This window comes from Giraffa tippelskirchi, chromosome 9, assembly GCF_054371585.1.
Source record: "Giraffa tippelskirchi isolate mGirTip1 chromosome 9, T2T-mGirTip1v1.2.pri, whole genome shotgun sequence".
In the NCBI taxonomy this organism is placed as follows: Eukaryota; Metazoa; Chordata; class Mammalia; order Artiodactyla; family Giraffidae; genus Giraffa; species Giraffa tippelskirchi.
In genome coordinates, this window is record NC_137283.1 from 136,251,190 (window position 1) to 136,276,639 (window position 25,450).

A 25,450-nucleotide genomic window follows, 5' to 3' on the forward strand; every position below is an offset into this window, starting at 1 on the left:
CGAGTTCTAATACGAAAGTAACAAGTGGAGCAATATCTGGGTTATGATATAATCATGGAAAGTGATGCTACGATATCTCTACTCTACCTGTGGACTTGGACTTAAACTTTTACCCCTAATCACTGTTATTTTTTGTGTTACTATTTTCCAAGTATATGTGTTAAGTACTTTTCATACATTTTATATAATTCCCATGGTACTATCTGTTAGGCACTGTCCATGTCATGTCATAGGTGAGAAAACCAAGACACACAGATAGATTGTATAATTGGCCTGAGTCCTCAGAATAGTCTATGGTGAGTCGAATGTTGAGTGTGCACTTAAAGATCTCCACTGATAACTGCTTCTGTCCTCTGTTTATTAATCTGTCCACCTATATATCTATCCCTCAGACGACACTGCCACCCCTGTCCCCGCCTCTTGTACCCAAGAATCATTTGAGGTTGCTCAAACACGAAGAACAGAAAAACAAAAAGATAGGTAGATTGAACTAAATATAAGAAAGAAAATAGAATGAAGTTGAGGTTCAAATGATATACAGAGTTCAATGCTGTATATTCCTACAGAGATGCTAAAAGTCTCCACCTGACTTCTCATTGTGTCCTACCAGAAACTAAAAGGCAGAAAAACAAGGTAGAATCTTTTTTTTACTTGGACTCTTGGCTTCATTTTTTAGTCATATAATAATTTGAATCCTTATAAAGAATACTAGTTCTTTTTCATATTATGCTTCAAGGAATCATAAAGATAATTATAATAGCATTGTTACTATTTTCTGATTTTTTTCTTTGTGGGGTAGGTCAACTGAATTACCATTACTTTTTTTAATTTTTTTTTTAATTTTTTTTTAATAAATTTATCTATTTTAGTTGGGGGCTAATTACTTTACAATATTGTAGTGGTTTTTGCCATACATTGACATGAATCAGCCATGGGTTTACATGTGTTCCCCATCCTGAACCCCCCTCCCTCCTCCCTCCCCATCCCATCCCTCTGGGTCATCCCATTGCCCCAGCCCTGAGCATTTGTCTCATGCATCGAACCTGGAATGGTGTTCTGTTTCACATATGATAATATACATGTTTCAATGCTGTTCTCTCAGAACGTCCCACCCTCACCTTCTCCCTCAGAGTCCATAAGACTGTTCTATGCATCTGTGTCTATTATTCTGTCTCACATATAGGGTTATCGTTACCATCTTTCAAATTCCATATATATACATTAGTATACTGTATTGGTGTTTTTCTTTCTGGCTTACTTCACTCTGTATAATGGGCTCCAGTTTCATCCATCTCAATAGAACTGATTCAAATGTATTCTTTTTAATGGCTGAGTAATATTCCATTGTGTATATGTACTACAGCTTCCTTATCCATTCGTCTGCTGATGGGCATCTAGGTTGCTTCCATGTCCTGGCTATTGTAAACAGTGCTGCAATGAACATTGAGGTACACACGTCTCTTTCAATTCTGGTTTCCTCGGTGTGTATGCCCAGCAGTGGGATTGCTGGGTCATATGGCAGTTCTATTCCCAGTTTTTTAAGGAATCTCCATACTGCTTTCCATAGTGGCTGTATTAGTTTGCATTCCCACCAACAGTGTAAGAGGGTTCCCTTTTCTCCACACCCTCTCCAGCATTTATTGCTTGTAGACTTTTGGATAGCAGCCATTCTGACTGGTGTGAAATGGTACCTCATTGTGGTTTTGATTTACATTTCTCTGATAATGAGTGATGTGGAGCATCTTTTCATGTGTTTGTTAGCCATCTGTATGTCTTCTTTGGAGAAGTGTCTTTAGTTCTTTGGCCCATTTTTTGATTGGGTCGTTTATTTTTCTGGAATTCAGCTGCAGGAGTTGCTTGTATATTTTTGAGATTAATTGTTTGTCTGTTGCTTCGTTAGCTACTATTTTCTCCCATTCTGAAGGCTGTCTTTTCACCTTGCTTATAGTTTCCTTTGTTGTGGAAAAGCTTTTAATTTTAATTAGGTCCCATTTGTTTATTTTTGCTTTTATTTCCAATATTCTGGGAGGTGGGTCATGGAGGATCCTGCTGTGATTTATGTCGGAGAGTGTTTTGCCTGTGTTTTCCTCTAGGAGTTTTATAGTTTCTGGTCTTACGTTTAGATCTTTAATCCATTTTGAGTTTATTTTTGTGTAGGGTGCTAGAAAGTGTTCTAATTTCATTCTTTTACAAGTGGTTGACCAGTTTTCCCAGCACCACTTGTTAAAGAGATTGTCTTTTCTCCATTGTATATTCTTGCCTCCTTTGTCGAAGATAAGGTGTCCATAGGTGCGTGGATTTATCTCTGGGCTTTCTATTTTGTTCCATTGATCTATATTTCTATCTTTGTGCCAGTACCATACTGTCTTGATGACTGTGGCTTTGTAGTAGAGCCTGAAGTCAGGCAGGTTGATTCCTCCAGCTCCATTCTTCTTTCTCAAGATTGCTTTGGCTATTCGAGGTTTATATAAGAAACCATTATTTATTTTTTAATATGTGAATACTCAAAGAGAAAATATTTTAGCTGGACGTAGATCATGTACTTAGTAAAAACTAGGGCTCATTTTTGTTTGTTTTTAGAAATATTCCTGTCATTGTTTTGAAAAGATATGCATTCTATAAGATTGGGATCTTGGTAAAAATGATATTGTGCCAAGCAGTTGTTTGTTAGAGCTTCCCCGCACATACACAGGCTGGTGAGCTCCTTCAGGATAAAAGGCCTTGCCTTATTTCTGTTTTTCTCCAGTCTTCTCAGTGTGTAGAGGTTTTCAGTAAGTGATTAATTAATGAATGACTAGTAAATGAGGAAAGTCTGTTAATAAATGTTATTATTAATATTGCTGTGTCTTAAAACTTAAGAAAGTCAATGGCCCTACCGGAATAGAGAAAAAGTGGGTCATTCTTTATATAGCCCTTTCAAGTTGTATGAGGTGGGTTTTAGTACCATTAATGCTTGGACATTGGGACCACCTAGAGTCTAGCCCTTGAACATGGTGTGTTTGGAGAATCACCATAGCCATGACACACCTGGAAAGTGGTGGCTGTAAAGGCAAGTTGCAAGAGTTAAGTCTGGCAAGTTCCTGGCATGTAGAAGTTACTGATTGGTTTTAAGGAATGAAAGTTAGGTTCAGATTTTCAAAGACTTTCTATGATACCTTATCTTTTAAAAAGTGACATTTTTCATGGGGAGAAGAAAGGACATGATTTGAGTAACATGTGAAAAATAAAAAAATAGAGATCTACTTCTTGCATTTTAGTTTTCAAGATTCCTTGTGACCAAAATTTTAACAGAACATTTGAGTTTAATTATTTAATTATTTGTTTTTATTTCTCAGGATGTGATCTTCGTGGTTGGAAGCCAAGTTTTTAAACTACCCCAATGGATGCAGACAGTGATGTTGCATTGGACATTCTAATTACAAATGTAGTCTGTGTTTTTAGAACAAGATGCCATTTGAACTTAAGGAAAATTGCTTTAGAGGGAGCAAACGTAATTTATAAGCGTGATGTTGGAGTAAGTATCTGATTTTTGTTATGTGTGCTACATAGCCTAATTTTATAGTGCTGTGGATGACATACTAAGTAAACAATGAGGACAATACCTTATACATATATTATAAAAATTAAGAATGGGTATAAAGGCTCTGCTGAAACTCTAAAAATTAGATGCCAGTATATCTTGATAAATTTGCATTAGTTCTTCAGGCTAGAAATGAAGTACAGATGAATTAAATTCAACTAAAAATTTCATTGAGTCATAATGAAAGATTTCATGTTCATCAATAATGCCATCTTCACTTTTAAAAAAGAAGTAAATAATCTGCTAAAAAGAGAGGGACAGGTTTAATGCTGCATTGAAACTTGAGCATGCCATATGGCAGACAAGTCATTATTCCTGGGAAGGTTAACATCTTGAGTTGATGGACAATCTGATAGCGAAAACTAAGTGAAGAAAAGGCTCTATTTCTCAGCCACTTAGGTAAGAAATTTTATAATGTATTTTAGCTTGACTTTTATTTTGAGCCTGTGATAAATTGGGTCTCCCCAGGTTTAATAGCTTTCTAGTTTAATAATATAACATGACAGAGAAAGAGAGGAACTCAAAATGTAACAAGAGTTTTAAGAAGAAATGTCCAATTCCTTTTTTGTTACATACTCAGTAAAACATTTAGCTCTTTTATTTATTATGGCCATTTATTAAATATTGCCATAAATGAAAAGTTGCAGTGAAAATTTAAATTCACATGTTATCTTGGACCTTAGTCCTTGACCTATTTACACTCACACTGTAGATAATTTAATCCAAATCCATAGCTTTAAGTACGTTTCATTTCCAAGGAATCTAAAATTATATCTCCAGCTCCAAACTTCCTCCTGCATTCAAGATTTGCACATCAGTCATGAATATATAATAGGCATATCAGCTGTAAGACACAGAAGAAAGTAATGAGCACCATGAGGCAGAGAAAAGCAGGGTTAGAAGTCACAGAGGGGTGAAGGGATAGGTGTTTTGGTGAAAATGGTCAGGGAAATTCTGGTCTCTCTGTAGAGGTGACATCTGGTGAGAGACCTGAATGAAGTGAGAACACTGAAGGAAAAGAATACCAGATGAAAGTAACAGCTATGCCAAGTTCCTAAGGCATGCACAGTTTGGCAGGTCCAAGGATCCATGCAAATTGCAAATTCCAGTTATGTGAATGGAGTGAGAAGTTGGAATGTGTACTTGTAGTACATTGATTTCAAGTATGTAGTGAGAGATATATACAGGCCTTGAATTTTTTATTAATTAAATGTCCTTTTGAATTAATATGTTCTTTATGTTCAGTGTGGTTCTTGATTTCAGAATAGGTGGTTTAGAGAACAGTTATTTCAGTCTTGGGTAAGCTTGAAGTAGTATTTAAACATAAAATGGCCACATAGAGTAGAACCATGTGTGGAAATTAACCAAGCTGTTGGGATTTTGGTTTTCTTTTCTTTTTGCAGAAAGTATTAATGAAGCTTAGAAAGCCTAGAATTACAGCTACAATTTGGTCCTCAGGAAAAATTATTTGCACTGGAGCAACAAGGTAAATGTTGCTTGGGTTTTTATTTTTTAATTTTCCCCTCATGGGAAGGACATTTTTCCAGACTTGAAAACAAAATCACATGTACAATTTGTTGTGTTCCTCAGTATAAAATTTATTTCCTGTGTAACTGATAATCTTTTTCTTTCTTTCAAACCATAGTGAAGAAGAAGCTAAATTTGGTGCCAGACGTTTAGCCCGTAGTCTCCAGAAACTAGGATTTCAGGTAATGTTTTCAAAAGCTATCCAAGCTGCAAATATCCAAAAATTTATTTCTGTAAATTTAATATATATATATAGTTTAATGGATTGAAGAAGTCCCCTCAAAGTCCTCTGATGATTGACCTTTTTTAAGTTGTATAATTCTGTCCTTCAGCTCAAAAATGTAGTGGCAGACTTTGCCCACGTGGATGTTTGTATGGGATCCTGGCTTTTTCACAAATTGCTTTCCCATAGAGAGAGACTTGTTTCCTTATAGATTAACTGCTTTTTAACTCCTTACATTTTTCACTTCTCTCTCTCTCTCTCTCACTCACACTCTCATATACACATGCACGCACACAATCTGTGTTTGATCATCACAAGATTGCTGTATCAGGATGATGAGCGAGAGCTGCAGGACCCTGTTGACACGTACACACTGGTTAGCAGGCTCTCAGCCTTGTAAGGTGACCATCTCTAGCAGGTCAGCCTTATAAAACATAATTTCTAGAGGCATAACGTTGAATAAAGTGACTGTGTATCCTGGACTCGGTGGCTTGCTTAGAAATGATGAGTAAGTAAAAGAAAAAGGAGGGCTGTTGTTCCTGAAGAGATGGGCCTCGGCAGTTTGGGATTTGGGTGGGAGGGGCTGGGGGGTCAAGTTTCTCTCTGATGACTGCAGTCTCCCCTGAGGTGCAAGGTGCTAGGCAGGCACGAGGTGCTAGGGGGTGTGGGGGTGTTGGTGCTGGCCAGCAGTGTGGTAGAGACCCGTGACTGATGGCAGGGCCACTGGGCACATTTCGTGACTTTCTCTCACTGCCTTGTGCCTGTGCTGAGTTGGAGCATAGTTAGTTCATCCAGATTTGCAGTTTTACTAGGAACAGTTGAAAAGATAACAGGGTAAAACCATTAAAATATTGGTAGAAGTGGCTAAAGTTATTAATATTGAGAGGACATTATTTTCAGCCTTGGAGCCTCTTTTCTTAGCATTACATTAGAGATGTTGAGAGAAATCCCAGTGAGTTAAAGACACAATTTTGTCACTCTGTTCCTCATTCTATCCCCCCAAATGAGCAAACATCTAACTAAATTCGCAGAAACATCATTTTACCTTACTGCGTATAAGAAAAAGTCTGGCCTTTGGAGCTCAGTGTCCACTGCTTTTTGAGTTTGAAGTGACAGCTTTTCCATTTTGACTCTTTTTGGAGGAATCTGCTTTAATGTTTCCTCACTGTTCTCCCTCTTATACCGGTAGATTAAATATCCCGTTTAAAGTACAGTCTTAAAATAAGATTCAGAAGATCCAGATGTACTATTTTATTCATGCAGTTATCTCAGGCTCTGTTTATTTTTTAATAAAGTTTTTGAGCTCTCCACCCTTCCCGCTTTAATTGCAGCATTAAGGAGTCTCTGGTAACTTAAAATATTAAATCATGCTTTAAATGTTTCTGTTTATCTTGTTTGCTCTTATTTTTAAGAATTATAATTTAAGCTTTAAAATTAAGATTGCCATGATGAGCAGGGGTTTTTTGTTAGTTTCAAAATAATTCATTGGTTTCACTTCTCTCCTAAAGGTAATATTTACAGATTTTAAGGTTGTTAACGTTTTGGCAGTGTGTAACATGCCATTTGAAATCCGTTTGCCAGAATTCACAAAGAACAATAGACCTCATGCCAGGTAGGTCTTCAAAGAATCAACATAACTTACCAAATTTGAAATTACTTGTCAGTCTATAAATATTTATATTAATTGTGGCTTTTTTGGTACAGTTATGAACCTGAACTTCATCCTGCTGTGTGCTATCGGATAAAATCACTAAGAGCTACATTACAGATTTTTTCAACAGGAAGTATCACAGTAACAGGTATTTTATGATATTGAAACCAAGCTTGTCAATTATGGATTGAATGAGATAAGGAGGTGTTCATACCAAAATAGAGATAAAGTCTGCTTTTTCCCTTCTGCCCTCCTCAGAGAGCCAGTCTCTTCATTTTTAACACAGTTGTTGTTGTTCAGCTACTAAGTCATGTCTGACTCTGCAACCCCATGGACTACAGCATGCCAGGCTTCCCTGTTCTCCACTATTTCCCACAGTTTGCTCAAACTCATGTCCATCGAGTCAGTGATGCTGTCCAACCATCTCATCCTCTGTTGCCCCCTTCTTCTCCTGACTTCAATCTTTCCCAGCATCAGAGTCTTTTCCAATGAGTCAGTTCTTCACATCAGGTGACCAAAGTATTGGAGCTTCAGCATCAGTCCTTCCAATGAATATTCAGAATTGATTTCATTCAGGATTGACTGGTTTGATCTCCTTGCTGTCCAGGGGACTCTCAAGAGTCTTCTCCAGCACCACAGTTCAAAAGCATCAATTAATTCTTCAACACTCAGCCTTCCATATGATCCAACTCTCACATCTGTACAGGACTACTGGAAAAACCATAGCTTTGACTCTACGGACCTTTGTTGGCAAACACAGTAGATGAGTTTAACCTGCTTTTATATTACTATTTTGAAATCTTATGTATACAGTTTTGTGTCTATCTTCTTTATCTTCATCATCACCTTAGTAGATTCATCTGTATTGTTCCACATAGTTGTGGATCAGTCGTTCTTATTGCTGTTTAGTACCCAGTGTGTGAATATATTGTTCCATGGGCATTTGGGTTTTCAGTTTGGAATTAAGAATATTCTAGTATATGTTTTCATATGTTGTTTTTAAGTTTATGATGTCTTGCATTTAAAATACTCAAGAGAAGCCTATTTTATGAACTTTATAGAGGTTTTACATGAGCAGAATATTCAAATATAATTGGTATCTATTTGTAATGTATATTTTGTTATATCTTTTGAGTCTTTTTAATTATTTGGAAGAGGTGATTTCAAAAGACTAGGCACAGATGTCAAAGGGTAGCATTTAGCATGCAGGGTGATTATTTTAAATAGTATTGTGGTTATAAGTTGTTCATAGATATTACTTGGGAGTCAGGTCCAACCTTTGGCAAAATTAAGGAAAACTTCTTGAGGTCCTTGAATTTTCTTTTTATTCCATTAATCCTTAAAGGAAAATACACCTAAAACCTTCAATAGAAAAGCTTTAGTTTTGATTCATCCATGGGTTTTCCTATCTTCCTTGAAGACTTCTAAAGACTCTTGCCAAGATCATGCCTGAATCTTAAAAATGGAGTGGTGGGGAACAAGTCTGTTTCTTTCCTTCTTTGGGTTTCTACACTTTGGAGCTCAGACTTCACAGAGGCTCTAAAATATATTAAGTCCTTGCTAAGTATGGAATTGGGCTTCCCTGGCAGCTTAGTGGTAAAGAATCTGCCTGCCAAGCAGGAGACTCAGTTTGATCCCTGGGTTAGGAAGATCCCCTGGAGAAGGACATGGCAACCCACTCCAGTATTCTTACCTGGGAAATCCCATGGACTGAAGAGCCTGGTGGGCTACGGTCCATGGGGTTGCAAAAAAGTCGGACATGACTTAGTGATTAAACAACAAGAAGTATGGAATAAAATAATATTTATGTAAAATATATATATTAAGTTAATAGATAATTAACACAATGGCAAACTGAAGACCATTGACTTGGTTACCTAGTATGCATTAAATATTAACATCTGGAATATCCTCTGAACTGTTGGGCTTCTCTTGTGGCTCAGCTGATAAAGAATCCGCCTGCAATGTGGGAGACGTGGGTTCAATCCCTGGGTTGGGAAGATCTACTGGAGAAGGGAAAGGCTACCCACTCCAGTATTCTGGCCTGGAGAATTCCATGGACTGTATAGTCCATGGAGTCACAAAGAGTTGGACAAGACTAAGCGACTTTCACTTTCACTGAACTGGTAGTTCAGTGGACACATTCTGAGTGGTCCTGATAGGCAGAGCTCTCTCTCTGGAGGGACTGAGGTGAGTCAGGAAAGGGTTCCCAGTGGATGCATATGTACATTTTTAGGATCTTTCAAAAAGTAAGTATAAATATTAGTGGGAGAAAATACACGTATTTACATATTTATTCAAAATAGATTTTATGAAAATATCTTTCACTGTTCTTTTCTATATATATTTTTACCTATTTAGATAAAGCTTACATATTTTAAAGTTATTCTTAGCATTGTATGGATTAATAAATATATTGCATCACCTCATCCCCTGGGGCTTTTTTGTTTTTAATTGGCAGTTATTGTTCAGTCACTAAGTCATGTCTGACTCTTTGCAACCCCATGAACTGTAGCCTGCCAAGTTCCTCTGTCCATGGGATTTCCCAGGCAAGAATACTGAAGTGGGTTGCCATGTCCTTCTCCAGGGGATCTTCCCAATTCAGAAATCAAACTGGCATCTCCTGCATTGGCAGGCAGATTCTTTTCCACTGAACCACCAGGGAAGTAAGCTGTAAGGGTGAATGACCAGATTAGTAATAAAGAGGTGAATACCAGATAGTGGTAAATCTGTGAGGATGTTCAGACTGTGCAGTTTAAAAACAGCCCTCTGGTTTCCCAACTCTGGTAGCAGCTTTGTTAACTTCTGCTGGGTTCCTTGATACTCCTGTGATGAGCTTCAGTCATAGCCTAACCAGAAGCCAGGCTACAGTGACCAAAAGGATAATATATTAATAGTTGTCTAGTTCCGTTTATTATTCCTTCCTTTAATGAGCGTATTTTAGCACTTTGTATTTTCCTCTGTGATTGTGTGTGTGTGTTTTTTTAATATACTTTCTTTTCACAATGGTGCCCAAACCAAGATGAATAACATCATTTTATGTTTGATTCCCTTTAATTGTTCATAAAAAATTGTGTTTCTTGGTTCTTACTATGACTATGTGTACAGTTATGTAAGTGTAGATTTTTAAAAGAACAACCTGATACTGTAAAGTGCTCGGTTCCTTGTAATTCTGGGAAATCAGCTTTTCCTAATTTTCTTCTGCCTCTTCTCACCTCTTCCTCCACTGTGTTGTTGCAGGACCCAATGTAAAGGCTGTTGCTACTGCTGTGGAACAGATTTACCCATTTGTGTTTGAAAGCAGGAAAGAGATTTTATAATTCACCACTTAATTGGTTAGAATCCTTAACTGAGCACCTTTTAAAACCTGCTGCACATTGGACTCAAAAGGAAAACCGGACCAACAGTAACTGAGGAAATAGACTCTTTTATTCTTTCACGGCTACAGTGTAAGCTCCAGGCCCTTTGGATTTTATTTCAAACCTTGCTGTAATATAAAAAGGAAGTTTACAGACATGACATTGCTGCTTTTACAAAAGGACATTTCTATTTATTTTCGCAGTAATTTTCATGTCCCCATGAGCAAAGCTGTCACCGTGTGCACTACCGCAGATTGTTTTGTTGTTGTCATTATTTTTTTTCCAGTTTGAGCTAATGTGTTTTATTTGTGAATAGTCTTTTACATTTTTGTATGCTGAATATGGGCACCAAAGAACCTGTAAAAGTTATCTTTTTCAATTGAATGTGCACAAATAAAAGTTTGGAAAAGATCTCTCTTCATATCCATTCTATAACTTTTATTCCCCATTTTTCTATTTTAACAAAAATTGTATTCATAATTCTTTTTTTTTTAATCTATGCAAGCTTAGACTTTTGCTAAAGTGTGTCAGCTTCGTTTTGAAGTGTATTTTGTAAATATACATATGCCACATGTGTATAGTATCTTTTAATGCTCTGTTACCAAATATCAAATAGGAATTTTTTTTTTCTTGAAGATTAGAAAATGAAAACATGTATAGAAATTGTAGGGAACCAGAGTAGAACTTTACAGATTAAGCATAATGTTTTATGTTGCTAATTTAACATGGTAGAAAATGTTAACCATCTTTTAAAAATTGCAGAGTTGTAGTTTTAAAGAAAGAAACCTCTTATTACCTACAAGATAAATACGAAAAAAGCTGTGATGGGTTGTACCTCATATGTACCTTTGTTATTCTGGAAAGACTCAATTCTGGTTATAGGAGAATAATAATCTGAGGTTGATACTCAAGGCTGTATATTAAGAGTCTTGTCAGAAGTTAAAACATTGTGCTGTTTTAACAAGAAGTGCCCCAGTGTGACTATATTAATACTACAGTTCAACTTGAACTTGAAAGCCATTTTGCAAGATAAATCTTTCCCCTTGCTGTGTCTTACTGAATGAAGCTAAAGAGTGACTATTCAATACATGGAACTGCGCCTTTAAAGTTGACAGTAAATACGCATTTGTAAACCAGTGACTCTGGCTCACCCATGAGCCCAGGAATGGTAATACAGTATGAATCTGCAGTGGTGCTCGACCAATTGAGTATTAACTAACAATGATTTTACCTAGAAATAAAACTAAGCAGAGAGTCATATTAGCTTCTCAGTTAACATTAATAGAGAGATAATAATATAACACAGTCTTCCACTAAAACCTTGAATTTCCAAAATGTTTTGGAACCTTTGTGAAAAATTGGAACACCTTAACCTCTATATTCTAGTACATTTTCCCTACCATGTTCTAAGATCTTGAACACTCTACTGAACAATACATATTATTTTATGTTTATCTTTGTCTTCTTCTCAATACCTTCCCCTGCCCTTCCTCTCACTCTTCATAAGTTGGAGGCAAGGGCTAACTTTTATATTTTCTCTCTTGGGAGAGACTTAATTGTGATTTTCAGACTTCTTTCTCACTTTCTACATTTGTGTTTACTTGCTTCATTTTAAGATCCAGTGGGATAGGTAGCCTTATAAAATATATACAGAATAAAATTCAATGAAAACTATAGGTTCTGGGCAGACTGAAAAATTTGAGTTTTCACTTAAACTTAATTAACAGTAATTAAGTGACCTCCTGTTCTGCAGTGTTCACAGAAAAAGAAATAGAGAAGGGGGACGGGCTGGGGAGGGATATGATGATATAGCCAAGATGCAGATCCAAATGTAAGATTTTTCAGTATTGGAGTGACTTGAAAACTAGGTAGATCAGTAGCTCATCAAAACACTTTCTCAGAAAAGAGGAAGAAAGACAATCGGACTGGGTCTGGTTTCAGGGCTGCTGCTCGTGTGTCGCCTGGCAAAGTGTCATGGGTGTGACCCACTATACTTAAAGCTGGTAAGAAATGAGTGTGTCGGATGTCTTCTGGCTTTTCACAAGTGCTGTACATTTTTTTTTATAAATAAAAATTGTAAATATATACATAAAAATTGTAAGTATTCCCCCTTTTTATTTTTGAAAGTGAAAATGCTGTAGTTGGGGTTGTATTGGGTAAAAATTAGTTTGAAAATAGAATTGTTTCATTATAGATTCTGAATAATAAAAATAGAATGTTTAAGATACTGAAGTTGAAATCACTTAATGATAAACGTACTAAGTTTATAAACAGTTTCCTGCCCATTTACAATGCGTGGCTAAGCCATGAAATAGCTAAAGGATACACAGTGTTTGAATTTGCACAATTTAACAATTTTGTTAGTATCTTACAATCTGTGATGCTTGGCAAAGAAAAAAACATCATACCAATTAATTACCTGTCGATCTTTTTTAATGTCAACATATAATTCCACTGAAGGTTCTTAATAAATTTCTTCAACCGATTACCTCTACAGAACATACTTTCCCTTCTTCCAGAACAAATGAACAATGCATAATGCTCTAACTTGCATGAGAAATGTACTGTGCAGAACGGAGATTGCAGATCTTTCCTCATAAGTTCCCCTGCCAATTTTAATGTAGATAGTGTTTTTCAGCACCAGGACTTTTAGTCTTTCTCCTGAGTTTCTGATAATACAGTTTTACTGTTGCTTACAGAGGCTGAACTCTGACCACTTCATTATAAAGGACTGCAGTAGATCTTATTTCCTTATATCAAACTGGGACAGTTTGTTATGGGCAGATACAAAAATTTCAGGCTAAATAAAAAGGGCTTTTGACTCTTAGGATTCTCTTTTCTTCAGGGTAATCATATTTTTGTATTCTTTTTCAACTTAGGTTGTTTAGTACATTTTGTGTGTGTTTCCCATGGCTTAAGTCATTTAATGGATTACTGCATAAATGGTTTGAGATTCTTTATTGTAGATTTTCTACCAGTGTACCCAAATTGTATTGGTAAAATGCCTCCCCACATCTTAAAATTCAACTGGTGCAGTACAGAAAAGAGCGATCCATTACTGTGTGGGTGAAAACCCAAGTTTCTGGTACAGTCAGTGATCTCTGTTTCATCATAGAAAAGCACATAGTGAGGGAATTGTCCCAATGTCTAGATGTCATTTATAATGTCTGCAAATATCTGAAAGTCAGCATCAATTATAGCCCGTAGGCTGTAACCTGAGGTAGTGATATTCCTGAGGCGTGTGAAGAACTGCAGGAAACTAGGGATCTAAGTTATCATGAAAGCCTTACAAAGAAGTGTGTAAGCTTAACTTAGTAACTCAAACCTAATTATTTACAGATTTGGATAAATAACCTAATGACCTGACTCCTTTTCTCATGTTTTACTAACAACTACTTCTAAATAAATACGATCCCAAGATTCTGAAAGTATCCTTTCTACTCATATATTTTTTAATGGATAGAAAAATGCTTATCTTTCTCAACTATTGCAGAGTTGTTTCTTTTTAATATTTTGTAATACTAACATCAAATTCATAAAAGAAGATTTTGAATTACATTGTAGTTCATAATTCATAAAATAAGATGGATAATCTTTATACTTGTTGAACTATAATTAGAAATGATCACTAAAGTCCTAACCAGGACCCAGTCCTAACCAGGACCCTGTCCTAACCAGGACCCTGTCCTAACCTAGAACATGTGTGCCATTGTCCATATTGTGTCTTGGTTCTTTTTTACACAAGACCTAGTGTGGGGAGTGTCTTGGTAGGCAAAGAAATGTAAGCTTATGTTCAGACAACTTATGTGTCTGAATAATAAAGCTGCAACAGGCCTCTGTGCATACAAACCTTAAGGTAAAAGTTGCTCTCATCACTAGTTCATCATCTTTCAAAGTCTGCTCTGTGAAGAAGGTGGAAAATACTGAACCAGCTGTTATTATTTTTATCCTGGTATCCTGCTCAGAGTAAGAAAGACCACTTGGGACCTTGTTCCTCAAATACCTTTCATGGTTCCTTTGGGGGGCGGGGTAATGAGTAAAGACTGTATAATTTCAGGATATCCTTTTTAAACTAGTTCCATGACACTGAAAAGAACATGGGAGTGGCTAATACATATCGGTAGGAAAACCCCCTAAGTGCTCTCTTTCTGTATCAACACTTGAAGGGTTTGGAGGCCATTAGATCTCTGAAGAAAGCTGCCTTGGCTGTCCCTTACCCCGTAGCTTTTTAGACTCCAAGAACTGCTCTTGGGATTTTCTTTTTTGAAGCTGTTTTGGCACTAATTCTTCCCGGTGATGACTCATAAAACAAATGTTGTTTTTCACATAGTTCCTGAAAGAGAAAGAGACACTAATGAAAATGGCATTAATTGACAGTATTTGGGGGGAAATGTGCAGGCTATTATTTTTTCTATTATTTTTTAAAATCACCCTGGGGCTTTAATATTTTAGCTGTGCAAAAAAGACCAATGTTTATTGCAAAGTTTCCATGTGTCAAGAAATTCAGGGCACCACGGACCTTTGACCAGTCTCATGCAAAGAGTAAGGTGGGGTATCTTCTCAGAACAACCATGGCATTCCTGTCTGCAAGGAAGGATCCCAAGGGTAGTCTTAAAATAGAATGAGTGCAGATTACAACCCAGATCCTCTGATTCTTTTTGCCCCCTTTTCTCAGACTGGTTACCAATATGCCTATATTTGTGTCTACACATTCTGCTTTCTGAATTATTCTCTTGCTCCTGCTTTACCAAATTCATTTCTACAAGATTATTTCCATCAGCATAGAAACATGCTCTAGTATTTTATGTTTACTTCAAAAGACCACCTTTGAACCTTTCTCTCCCCTTAAATATACTGTCCTATGGTTTATCCAGTTTGTTGAGTGGCTACAACATTCCAGGTGTTGTGTGGTTAGAGGAGATAAAGACCTTCCTTTCAAGGATCTTACATCTTAACAAAGGAGACAAGCACATAAGCATATGATTTCAACTAGTAAGAGTGCTAATGAGAAAAGTAAACCAAGAAAGGGGAAATGAATGCCTTAGTGGGGATGTGGAGGGCTTTATCATACTCCTGGCATCTCCAAAGATGAGGTGACATTTGATCAGAAACTGGAGTGAAGTTAGGGAGGAAAGCATGTGAAGGACTGCAACTAAGGACCATGTTACTAAAAGTCCAGTGTGGCTAGAACATGGCGAGTATGTGAATGACAGAGGTGAGGCTGGAGGGGTAGGTAGCAGCCATAGTTAAGAAGCATGAATTTTACTTGAAATGTAATAGGATTTTGAGCTGAAGAACGACATTTTTAAAAGATCCATCTAGCTGCTGTATGGAGGATGGACTGCAGAAGGTGGAAGTTGAAAGAGGACTAGTTCGGAGGTTAGTCCAGATAAAAGATGGTGGCTTGGATTTAGAATAGTACTGGTAGAAAGTGTATATTCATATGTTCACAGCTAACAAGACTGACTGATAGCGTAAGGGATAGCATGGATGAATCCTAAACCTCTGGCCTCAGAAGCACCCTTGTCCTCAGGTTCCCCCAAGCAAAAGACTTGTGGAGGAAATATGAAAAGGGCAGTCAATGGTCCTGGGAATCCAGAGTTCTGTGTAAGTCATGTTAAATTAGAGATGCCTATGGACATTCTACGGAGAAGACAATGGCACCCCACTCCAGTACTCTTGCCTGGAGAACCCCATGGATGGAGGAGCCTGGTAGGCTACAGTCCATGGGGTCGCTAAGAGTCGGACACGACTGAGCGACTTCACTTTCACTTTTCACTTTCATGCATTGGAGAAGGATATGGCAACCCACTCCAGTGTTCTTGCCTGCAGAATCTCAGGGACGGGGGAGCCTGGTGGGCTGCTGTCTATGGGGTCGCACAGAGTCGGACACGACTGAAGCGACTTAGCAGCAGCAGCAGCATGGACATTCTAACTGAAGATGTCAAGTAGACAGATTTGGGAATTGAAAATCAGGTAAAAGGTCAGAGACCAGAGAAAATCATTTGGGAATCTTCAATTTATGGATGGCTTATAAAGCCAGAGGAATACACCCAAAGAAGTGAGTGTAGAAGGAGATCAAGGATTGAGCCCTAGGCATTATGGTATTTGGAGGGAGGAAGGAAGGAAGGATGAAAGGGGAAACAAAGAAGACCAAGGAGTCACTGATGAGGGAGGAAAACCAAGAAAGTATAATATTCTAGAAGATAAGTAAAAGAAAAAGTGTTTAAAGATAGGGAGTGTGAAGAACTGGGCACATACTGCTAGAGTCACATAACATGGGAATGTAACGGGTTTGGTAACAGCAGAAGTCATGGGGAGTAAGAAAGCAGGAAAGAAAGCCTGAGTGGAGTAAGTTCAATAAAGAATGAGAGGTAAGGATGTGGAGACACAAACATAAAATACCCTGTAACTGAATAGTGAGGGCAAGGAGTGGGTGGTACCTGAGGGGAATTTGAGATTTGAGGTCTAGGGAGTTATTTTGTTTAGGATGGGAAGTACTGCAGCTGTGTGTGTGTGTGTGTGTGTCCCCTATGAGGTCTAGGGAGGTATTTTGTTTAGGATGGGAAGTACTGCAGCTGTGTGTGTGTGTGTGTGTGTGTGTGTGTGTGTGTGTGTGTGTGTCCCATAGAAGGGGGAAATTGATGACATACTCAAGGCAAACGGAAGAATTGGCCTTTATACCAAGGCACACAAAACGGGCATAGATGTAAGTAGTTTAGTAGATGGCATAGATCATGAAGTGGGCTCTTTATTTCTCTCTCTCTTTTTTGGTGAACTAAAATTTAGCCAAGACCATCAGCAGGGGGTGAGGAAGTAGGACGGAATGCTGGAGATTTGAGAGGTGACAGTGTGAGGTCGCCATCTAGGACAGTAGGAAAACCAACTGCGGTAGGACATTCCTGAAAACCTATTTGAGATTTACGTTTAGCAATTTAAAACTGAACTCACCTAGCACAGTTGGCTATTTTCTCCAGCCATGTGTAGTTCCTTGAATGCAGGGGAAAAACAGGCTAAGAGTAGATTTAATCAGAACTAAGATTTGCGTGAATGATGAAGGGAGAGGGGACAAGGTAAAGGGAGGGGTGGTGCATGGAATCTAACATAAGAAAGGAAGTGGGTGATGATGCTTCAGTGGATTCCCAGTCCTGGTAGGTGTTTGAGAGGATGAGCTGAAATGCAGAGTGGTCCGAGGGTGAGTGGGAGGCTTGTAAAAGGAGCGGTGATGGCTTAAGACAGTTGAGACCATAATCATCCTGTTTGTTCCCATTCCCAGTAAAACTGGACTGTAGCTGATGTCTTCACAAATTTCCACTCTCAAGCCTCCTCAGTCACCTCTGTCCTCCCAACCCCACTGAGACTGTACCCAACAACCCGTAGTCACCACCCCTCTTTGTACTTGGCCACTCCACAGCATTCAACATCATTTGGTGCCACCTTCCCACAACACTCCTCCTGGCTTTAGTGATTCCATATTTTCCAGGCTCCTCTCCAGCCCCACTGTTGGCTCCTTTTCAGTGCTTTCCACGCTCACTCTCCCCTGCTTGTTCTCTAAATGTTGGCATAAACTAGGGCTTGGTCCTGGACCTCATTCTCTTTTCTCTGCTCTCCGACTGGATGATCTCATCTGGTTCCATAACCTACATACCATTTACTCCCAAATCTGACCCAGACTCTGATTGTCTCCAGAATCTCATACTTACATATCCAGCTGCCAATGAATACACATCCATCTGATGTCAAATGGACATCTCTGTAATCTTTCCAGCTCTGAAACCAAGTTCTCTTTCAGGCTTCCCCATTTTACCATCCATGAAGCCTCTCAAGCTAAAAATTTAGTTATTATCCTGACTATTTCATTGCTGTGGTTTAGTTGCTCAGTCATGTCCAACTCTTTTGCAACTTCACAGACTGTAGCTGCCAGGGTCCTCTGTCCACGGGATCTCCCAGGTAAGAATACTGGAGTGGGTTGCCATTTCCTTTTCCAGGGGATCTGGCCAACCCAGGAATTGAACCCACATCTCCTGTATTGCAGGTGGATTCTTTTACCGCTGAGCCACTGGAGAAGCCCCACTACTTCATTACCTTACTCCTATATCCAATTCATTCATTCATCCATTCATTTTCAATAATGTCCTTCAATTATATGCAAAGAAATTATTCCAGGTGCTGGGAAACTACAGTGAACTAAGTATACAAAACCAGGGCAGAGACCCTGGGTCTTGAGCATTTCCTGGTGTGTTTGGGATATAGCAGAATGACCTATACAGCTGGTGAGAGTGAAAGCGAGGAAGAGGGTAGGATATGTAGACCTGTATGGGCCTAAATACACATTGGAAGGACTGATGCTGAAGCTGAAACTCCAATACTTTGGCCACCTGATGCAAAGAGCCGACTCATTGGAAAAGACCCTGATGCTGGGAAAGATTGAATGCAGGAGGAGAAGGGGATGACAGGGAACGAGATGTTTGGATGGCATCACCGATTCAATGGATGTGAACTTGAGCAAACTCCAGGAGATGGTAAGGCACAGGGAGGCTGGGTGTCCTGCAGTCCGCGGGGTTGCAACGAGTCTGACGTGACTTGGCAACTGAACAACATGGGCCATCAAAGCTGATGGAAGAGTTGAGCAAAGGAATGGCTTGATCACATTTAAAGGAGTCACTGGTTGCTGTGCTGAAAACACTGGAGGGGATGGAGTCTGAAAACAGGACCAGTCAGGTGGGTCTCAGGTGGCTCAGTGGTAAAGAATCCACCTGCAATGCAGGAGATGAAGGCAGATGTGGGTTCAATCCCCAGGTCGGGAAGATCCCCTGGAGGAGAGCATGGCAATCCACTCCAGTATTCTTGCCTGGAGAATCCCAATGGACAGAGAAGCCTGGTGGGCTATAGTCCATAGGGTCTCAGAGAGTTGGACATGACTGAAGTGAGTGAGCATGCACAGGTGGTTACTACAGCAACACAGGGGAGAGCATGGTGACTCAGATCTGGGAAAGAACAGTGAAGATGGCCAGGTTCTAGATGTATTTTGAAATAAGAACCAACACTATATTCTGAAAGATTGAACATGGAGTGGAAGGGAAGGAGAGGGAAGACCCGAAGGTCTGTGGCCAGAGCAAGTAGAAGGATAAGGTTGACATCAAATGAGGTGGATGTCTGTGAGTGGAGTAGCTTTGGGGGACATCAGGGTTGAATTTAGATCATGCTCAGTTTGAAAGATTTGTTAGACATTTGAAAAAAGGTGCAGAGCAAACAGTTGAATAGACAAGACTTGAATTCGGGAGGGAGATTGAAGCTAGAGGTGTAAATGTTGAAATCAGTGGCATATGGATAGTATAACGGCCATGGCTTTAAGATCAACGAGTCAGTGAGGGATAGAGAGGTGATCAGAGGATGAAGCCCCAGGGCATGCCAACTTTAAGACAGTGAAATATGAGATGGATCCAGCAGAGGATGCTGAGAAGGAGCGAGTGGTAGAAGACAACCAGGAGGTTGGTCCCTGAAGGCAGTGAAGCAAGTGTCTCAGAAAGGAGGGCATGATCACCCCAGTCCATGCTAGCAATGGTCACTATGCCAGCCATTAAGATGCTAACCGAGAACTGACCACTGGGTTTAGCAACGTGGAGTAACCCGGATATTAAAAGGAACAATGTTAGTGGAGTGGGGGCCATAAAAGTCTGCTCACTGGAGCAGGTTCATGAGAGAACAGGAAGAAGGAATTGCTGACAGGGAACAGAGACAACTCTGGAAGAACTTTGCTATAAATGATGGCAAAGAAAACATGAAAATAAATAATACCAGAGCAAAACCTAGGGAGGAAAATGGGACCAAAAGACTTTTTTTTTAAGGTGGGGGGAAAAAATCACATAAGATTTTTCTGCTGATGAGAAGCAAAGATCCAGGAGAGAAGAAAGATATGGATAGGGGTGGACTGGAAGTACTGCTGGGGCATGTTCTGGAAAAGGGAAGGGAAGAGGGTGTGAAGTGGTCAGCTTCATATAGCAATGAATTAAAGGTAGAACCTGGAGGGATGGTACTGTATTTGGATACAGACACTGGGATGTGGGTGAGGTGGAAGGTTAGGGAAGCTTCCTTTCTGATTGTGTTCATTTCTTCCATGAAGTCAGAAGTAGAGGCTTCCCAGGTGGCTCAGTGGTAGAGATTCTGCCTGCCAATGCAGGAGACACAAGAGACTTGGGTTCAATCCCCAGGTCAGGAAGATCCCTTGCAGAAGGAAATGGCAACCCACTCCAGTTTTCTTGCCTGGAGAATTCCATGGAGAGAGGAGCCTTGTGGGCTACAGCCCAGGGGGTCACAAAATAGTCATACACAACCGAGTGAATGGGCATGCATGCTTCCAGGAAGTCAGAAGCAAGGCTGTCAGCAGAAATGAGGAGGGCTAAGGAGGTGGGCTTCCCTCATAGCTCAGTCGGTAAAGAATCTTCCTGCAATGCAGGAGACCCAGGTTCAATTCTTGGGTTGGGAAGATCCCCTGGAGAAGGAAATGGCAACCCACTCCAGTATTCTTGTCCAGAATCCCATGGATAGAGGAGTCTGACAGGCTGCAGTCCATGAGGTCGCAAGAGTTGGACATGACTTAGGGACTAAACTACCACCACCAAGGAGGTGGGAAGTTTCCAGAGAGAGGAGTTGGTGCTGAGCAGTTGTCTAGGAGAGGCAGTTCATAGACAATGGACATGGGCAATTGCCAGGCGGCATGGGAGGGGCCCTGGAGATCATGAGGGGGATTGAACCTGGGGCCGGCCCTGTGCTTGTGTGCTTTCTCTGCCATGTGCAGCTGTGTGCCTGCAGACACTAGCTTGGCACACCTTAAAGTAAATCAGGTCATGTCACTTCCCTGCTTAAGGTACTTTTGTAGCCTCCCATTGCACTTAGAATGAAATCCACACTCAGTCTGTGAAGCTCTACACATCCATTTCCACTGACTTTCTCACTGAATCTCAAAGATTGCAGCCTCCTCCTGGGCATCTTTCAGTTCCTAGAACAGGTCAAGTATGTTACTGTAGCCTTTGCACTAGCTGTTCTCTCTGCCTGAATTCTGTTTCCCTCTCTCTTTGCAGGACTGACTCTTTATTAGCACTCAGTTTTTATCTGAAATGTTATCTTTCAGGATAACCTTCTCAGATCATCAATTCAAAGTACCCACTCAACACACACACACACACACACACACACACACACACACACACACACACACACACTTACTATCTTAATTCTCATGGCACTTTGCTCACTGATTAATGTTATAGCACCTAGAGCAATGTGTGGCATGGAACAGATGCTCAGTAAATATTCAGCGAATAAATGAATTTGTGTGAATGAATGAAGGAATGGCCGCATAAAATTAGCTGCTAAAAGTGAAAAATATCTAAGCCTCAGAGCTAAAATATTTACAAAACATTACCTTGTGTTTCTCTAATTGCTTCCACTTAAACTGGGGAAAAGAATGAAAGTCACAGCTGAAATAGCATATATGGCAAATGTCCCATTTTGTGTTTGTAGCTGGAAGGGCATCAGTTCAATATAAAATCCTTTCAAATTACATTATTAGTGAGATCTTTTCTGACCTCTCCGCTGAGTCATTGTTTATCTTACAAAAAATTTAACAACTTTGGAAGAAGATGTGTTTTCTCAGCCTTGTAGAAACAGAAGGAAAAGAAGCCAGCTCTAAATATAAGAAACGAAAATATTAAGTGGTATGGAGTATCAAATTTGAAGTTAATTTGATATTATAAGTAGTTTCCTTTCTTATTGCTTAGAAAATCATTGGACATAACATCTGAACTCTGTTTCCCTGGTGACAAAAGTTGATTCTTTGTTTCACTAACTCCTAAGTTCAGAAAGACTTTCTTAGCTCAGCTGTAGCCTCCCTCCATCTTCAAGTTCTCTTCACCTTTCATGTCCTCTCAAGTTCCCTGGGGCTTTCTGCCACCCCATGTTCACTTAGCTAGTTTGATACATTTTCAATAAAATTATGTATTTGATTTCTATCTTTGTCTCCGCCATTTCCCTCCAGGGAACCTTGTTTAACATACATACTTCATACATAACTTTGGTCAATTTACACCATTCAGGCTGCTTACTTCTTAATTTTTAAAGCATTGGCCAATCTGCTGCTTCAAGCTAAGACTTGTCCCAGGCTCTTTGGTGTTGTAGAAATCAGTTAACCAAGATTTCTGAAAGCAACTGTTTCCTTTCTGCCCTCAGGTACTGGGCTTCCCTGCAAGAATGCAACCCTGGTAGATACTGTTGCTTGCTGCTGCTAGAAATGAATTCAAAATGCAAAACTGTTTTGCCAACTCATCTTTCATAATTCACACCTGTGCTATTATCTACATCAACCTCCTGGCACAAGGAGAGTCTGCCTTTGGCTTTTGGATCTCTCCTAATTTGCAATTTAAAACTTTCTTGGAGAGGGTATGGGTTTAAGTTTGAGTAATTGTGTGACTCAAAAGGAACAGAAATGTGATTCTTTCAAAAACATTTCATAATGCAGAGTTTCGCTAATTTAGACGGATTTCTTCCCTACCCTGAATTCTAATGCATACATTTTGTTGAATTTTAGCCACTCAAATCACTATGTTCTTATGAATGCCTTATTCTGGAGGTCTACTGCATGGAAAGACTGGCTTTTCTTAAGTTTTGTCTTCAAATTCTCATTTGGTTTGAAATTTGATACATTCTGACAGTCCCACATGAAAAATAAAGATTAAAAGTTTCTTAACTTTAATTCATTGAGAACATTCTGCTTTAAGACTTTAAAAAAAAGAGTGCGATAAAGAGTGATGCATAGTCTTATTCAGTTAATTCATTACTGCTTTCTCCCTACTTCAATGTTTTTAATTAGTACTGCTCACCAGAATTGTACTGAACCCTTACCTTTAAAGGAATTCTCTTCCCCAATACATGTGACCTTCCTTTGCACTTGCCAACACAGTGTATTGCAATGGTCTGTTTTCTGGTCTGCCTCTTCAAATAAGGAAGTTATGGACTCTGGATATCTTCAGTTCTTTCCTAATACAGTGTCTAGTCCATAGTAGATCATCAACAAAGAGCTGAATGAGTAATCTCTGCAGTTGTGGGAAGGGAGCAGTATGGTGAAGCCCATTCATCTCCCTTTTCTGAGCACATACCTCTTCCTCCTCTCATTGCACAGAGTGTTAGGTCATAGATTAAATCTCATCCTATGATCCACAGATCAAAATCTGTTGTGATTTGTATTGTTGTCTGTAATTTAATATCCACATACAATGAATTCAGCATTGGATCGACAGACCACATGGTGGCTGTTTTTCAGTCATCTACTAGGAATCAATTTTAATCTAGGCACTGTAGAAGTTACGTAAGAAAGATAATGGGTCGAGGCCATTCCTGGAAACCAAAATTTTGTAACCTTCTTAAGGAAGTGAAACCACAAGAATTTAAGCTAGGGCAACATAAAAAGAGAAGGAAATGGCAACCCACTCCAGTGTTCTTGCCTGGAGAATCCCAGGGACGGCGGAGCCTGGTGGGCTGCCATCTATGGGGTCGCACAGAGTCGGACACGACTGAAGCGACTTAGCAGCAGCAACATAAAAAGAAAATAGGACTAGAAAATATTGAAGATCCAGGAGAAAGGAATACTATCCAGGGCTAGGGTTACTCAAGGCTTTGAAGATGAAGATTTGTCCTTAAGGCAAAAGGATGTAAGGCTAAAATATCAAAGATAACTATCATGTAGGAGTAGAAGGAGAAAGAAAGGTGATGAGGTAGGAGAAGAAGACCCAGCGGGAAAAATTGTTTCTTTTGAGGTAAAAGGGTTTCCCAGGTTGACGCTAGTGGTAAAGAATCCACTTGGAATGCAGGAGAAGTAAGAGATTCGAGTTCAATCTCTGGGTTGGGAAGATCCCTTGGAGAAGGAAATGGCACCCCACTCCAGTATTCTTGGCTAGCGAATCCTTTGGACAGAGGAGCCTGGTGGGCTACAGTCCATAGGGTTGCAAAGAGTTGGACACAACTGAAGTGACTTAGCATGCATGCAGGAGGTAAAAGACTTTCAAGAAACAGTGGGTGTGGGACTTCCCTCACAGTCCAGTGGCAAAGACTCTGAGCTCCCAATGCAGGAGGCCTGGGTTCAATCCCTGCTCAGGGAACTAGATCCCACATGCTGCAACTAAGACCTTGTGCAACCAAATAAGTAAATGACTTTTTAAAAAAAAAAAAAAAAGAAAGAATAGATGTGATAGGTTAAATGTGGCAAACAAACAAGCAAAAGACCTTTGCCCTTCATTTCATCAAGACATAAGTCAATCTCTATACCCCGTGAATCTGGGCTGGCCTTAGGACTTGTACTGACAATAGAAAGTGACAGAAGTGATGTAGCGTGACTTCCAGAATGGAAACCTCATGGAACCTTGCAGCTTCTGCCTCCACAACCTGGGAATGCTGCCCAGAGTCTGACAGGTGAGGAAGCCACATTAGCCTCCTGGAGGATGAGGCCACCTGAAGAGAACTGAAACTCCCCTCTGTGTCAGCATCTTCCACCAACTGCCCTTCCTGCTGATGCTGGAGTCACATGACTGAGCCCAGGTGAAATGAGCAGGGGCCCCACCCAGCCAAACCAAAGAATCATGGGAAATAGCAACTAGTGTATTTCAAGCCACTACATTTGGGGAGAAGGTTTTATACCTAAACAGACCACTGATGTGAAACAAGCTCTTAGGGAAGGATGAGAAGTAAAGGGTGACCAACAGAGGTGGATGTCAACAGGGTCCTGGTATCTCAGTTCTGGAAAAGGCCTGCATCTATCTGTCAGACATGTTTCCAGTCTACGATGAATGCACTGCATTACCAAGGTCTGAAGATATTACTTATAAATCATGTATGTGTAATTAATTGTCTTGTTCAGATTCTGCGCTCACCAAGAAATCCAATTGTTTGACTTTAACTTGTATAAAGCCAGACAATGCTCTGACTAGGCCAAGGGGATATCTGGCTTTCATGACAACTATATATATTTTTTGTAAGTGAATAATTTTCATTTTCATTGAATACTTAAAAAATAAGGCCTTATCTGCATCAAAAATTAGCCTTACAGTTGATATTTATGT

At 39.5% G+C, this 25,450-nt stretch overlaps 2 protein-coding genes across 7 annotated transcripts in view; one reads left to right on the forward strand and one right to left on the reverse strand.

Moving 5' to 3' along the window:
- The window catches only part of TBPL1 (TATA-box binding protein like 1), a 39,615-nt gene extending 28,864 nt beyond the window's left edge, over window positions 1-10,751 (forward strand). For 3 of the 4 annotated variants that reach the window (XM_081530696.1, XM_081530698.1, XM_081530697.1), the window contains exons 2-7: window positions 3,336-3,514; window positions 4,984-5,066; window positions 5,226-5,289; window positions 6,839-6,942; window positions 7,035-7,129; window positions 10,222-10,751. In XM_081530696.1, coding sequence (XP_081386822.1) covers window positions 3,380-3,514; window positions 4,984-5,066; window positions 5,226-5,289; window positions 6,839-6,942; window positions 7,035-7,129; window positions 10,222-10,301 — 561 coding nt within the window. In that variant the 5' untranslated portion in view covers window positions 3,336-3,379 and the 3' untranslated portion in view covers window positions 10,302-10,751. Of the gene's footprint in view, window positions 1-1,398; window positions 1,449-3,335; window positions 3,515-4,983; window positions 5,067-5,225; window positions 5,290-6,838; window positions 6,943-7,034; window positions 7,130-10,221 lie in introns of all 4 variants that reach the window. The other variant, XM_081530699.1, reaches the window with a different exon arrangement.
- A 2,004-nt stretch (window positions 10,752-12,755) lies between these two features.
- Window positions 12,756-25,450, reverse strand: part of SLC2A12 (solute carrier family 2 member 12) — a 62,323-nt gene continuing 49,628 nt past the window's right edge. For all 3 annotated transcript variants that reach the window (XM_081530686.1, XM_081530688.1, XM_081530687.1), the window contains one exon: window positions 12,756-14,673. In XM_081530686.1, the coding sequence (XP_081386812.1) occupies window positions 14,520-14,673 (154 nt within the window). In that variant the 3' untranslated portion in view covers window positions 12,756-14,519. The remainder of the gene's footprint in view (window positions 14,674-25,450) is intronic.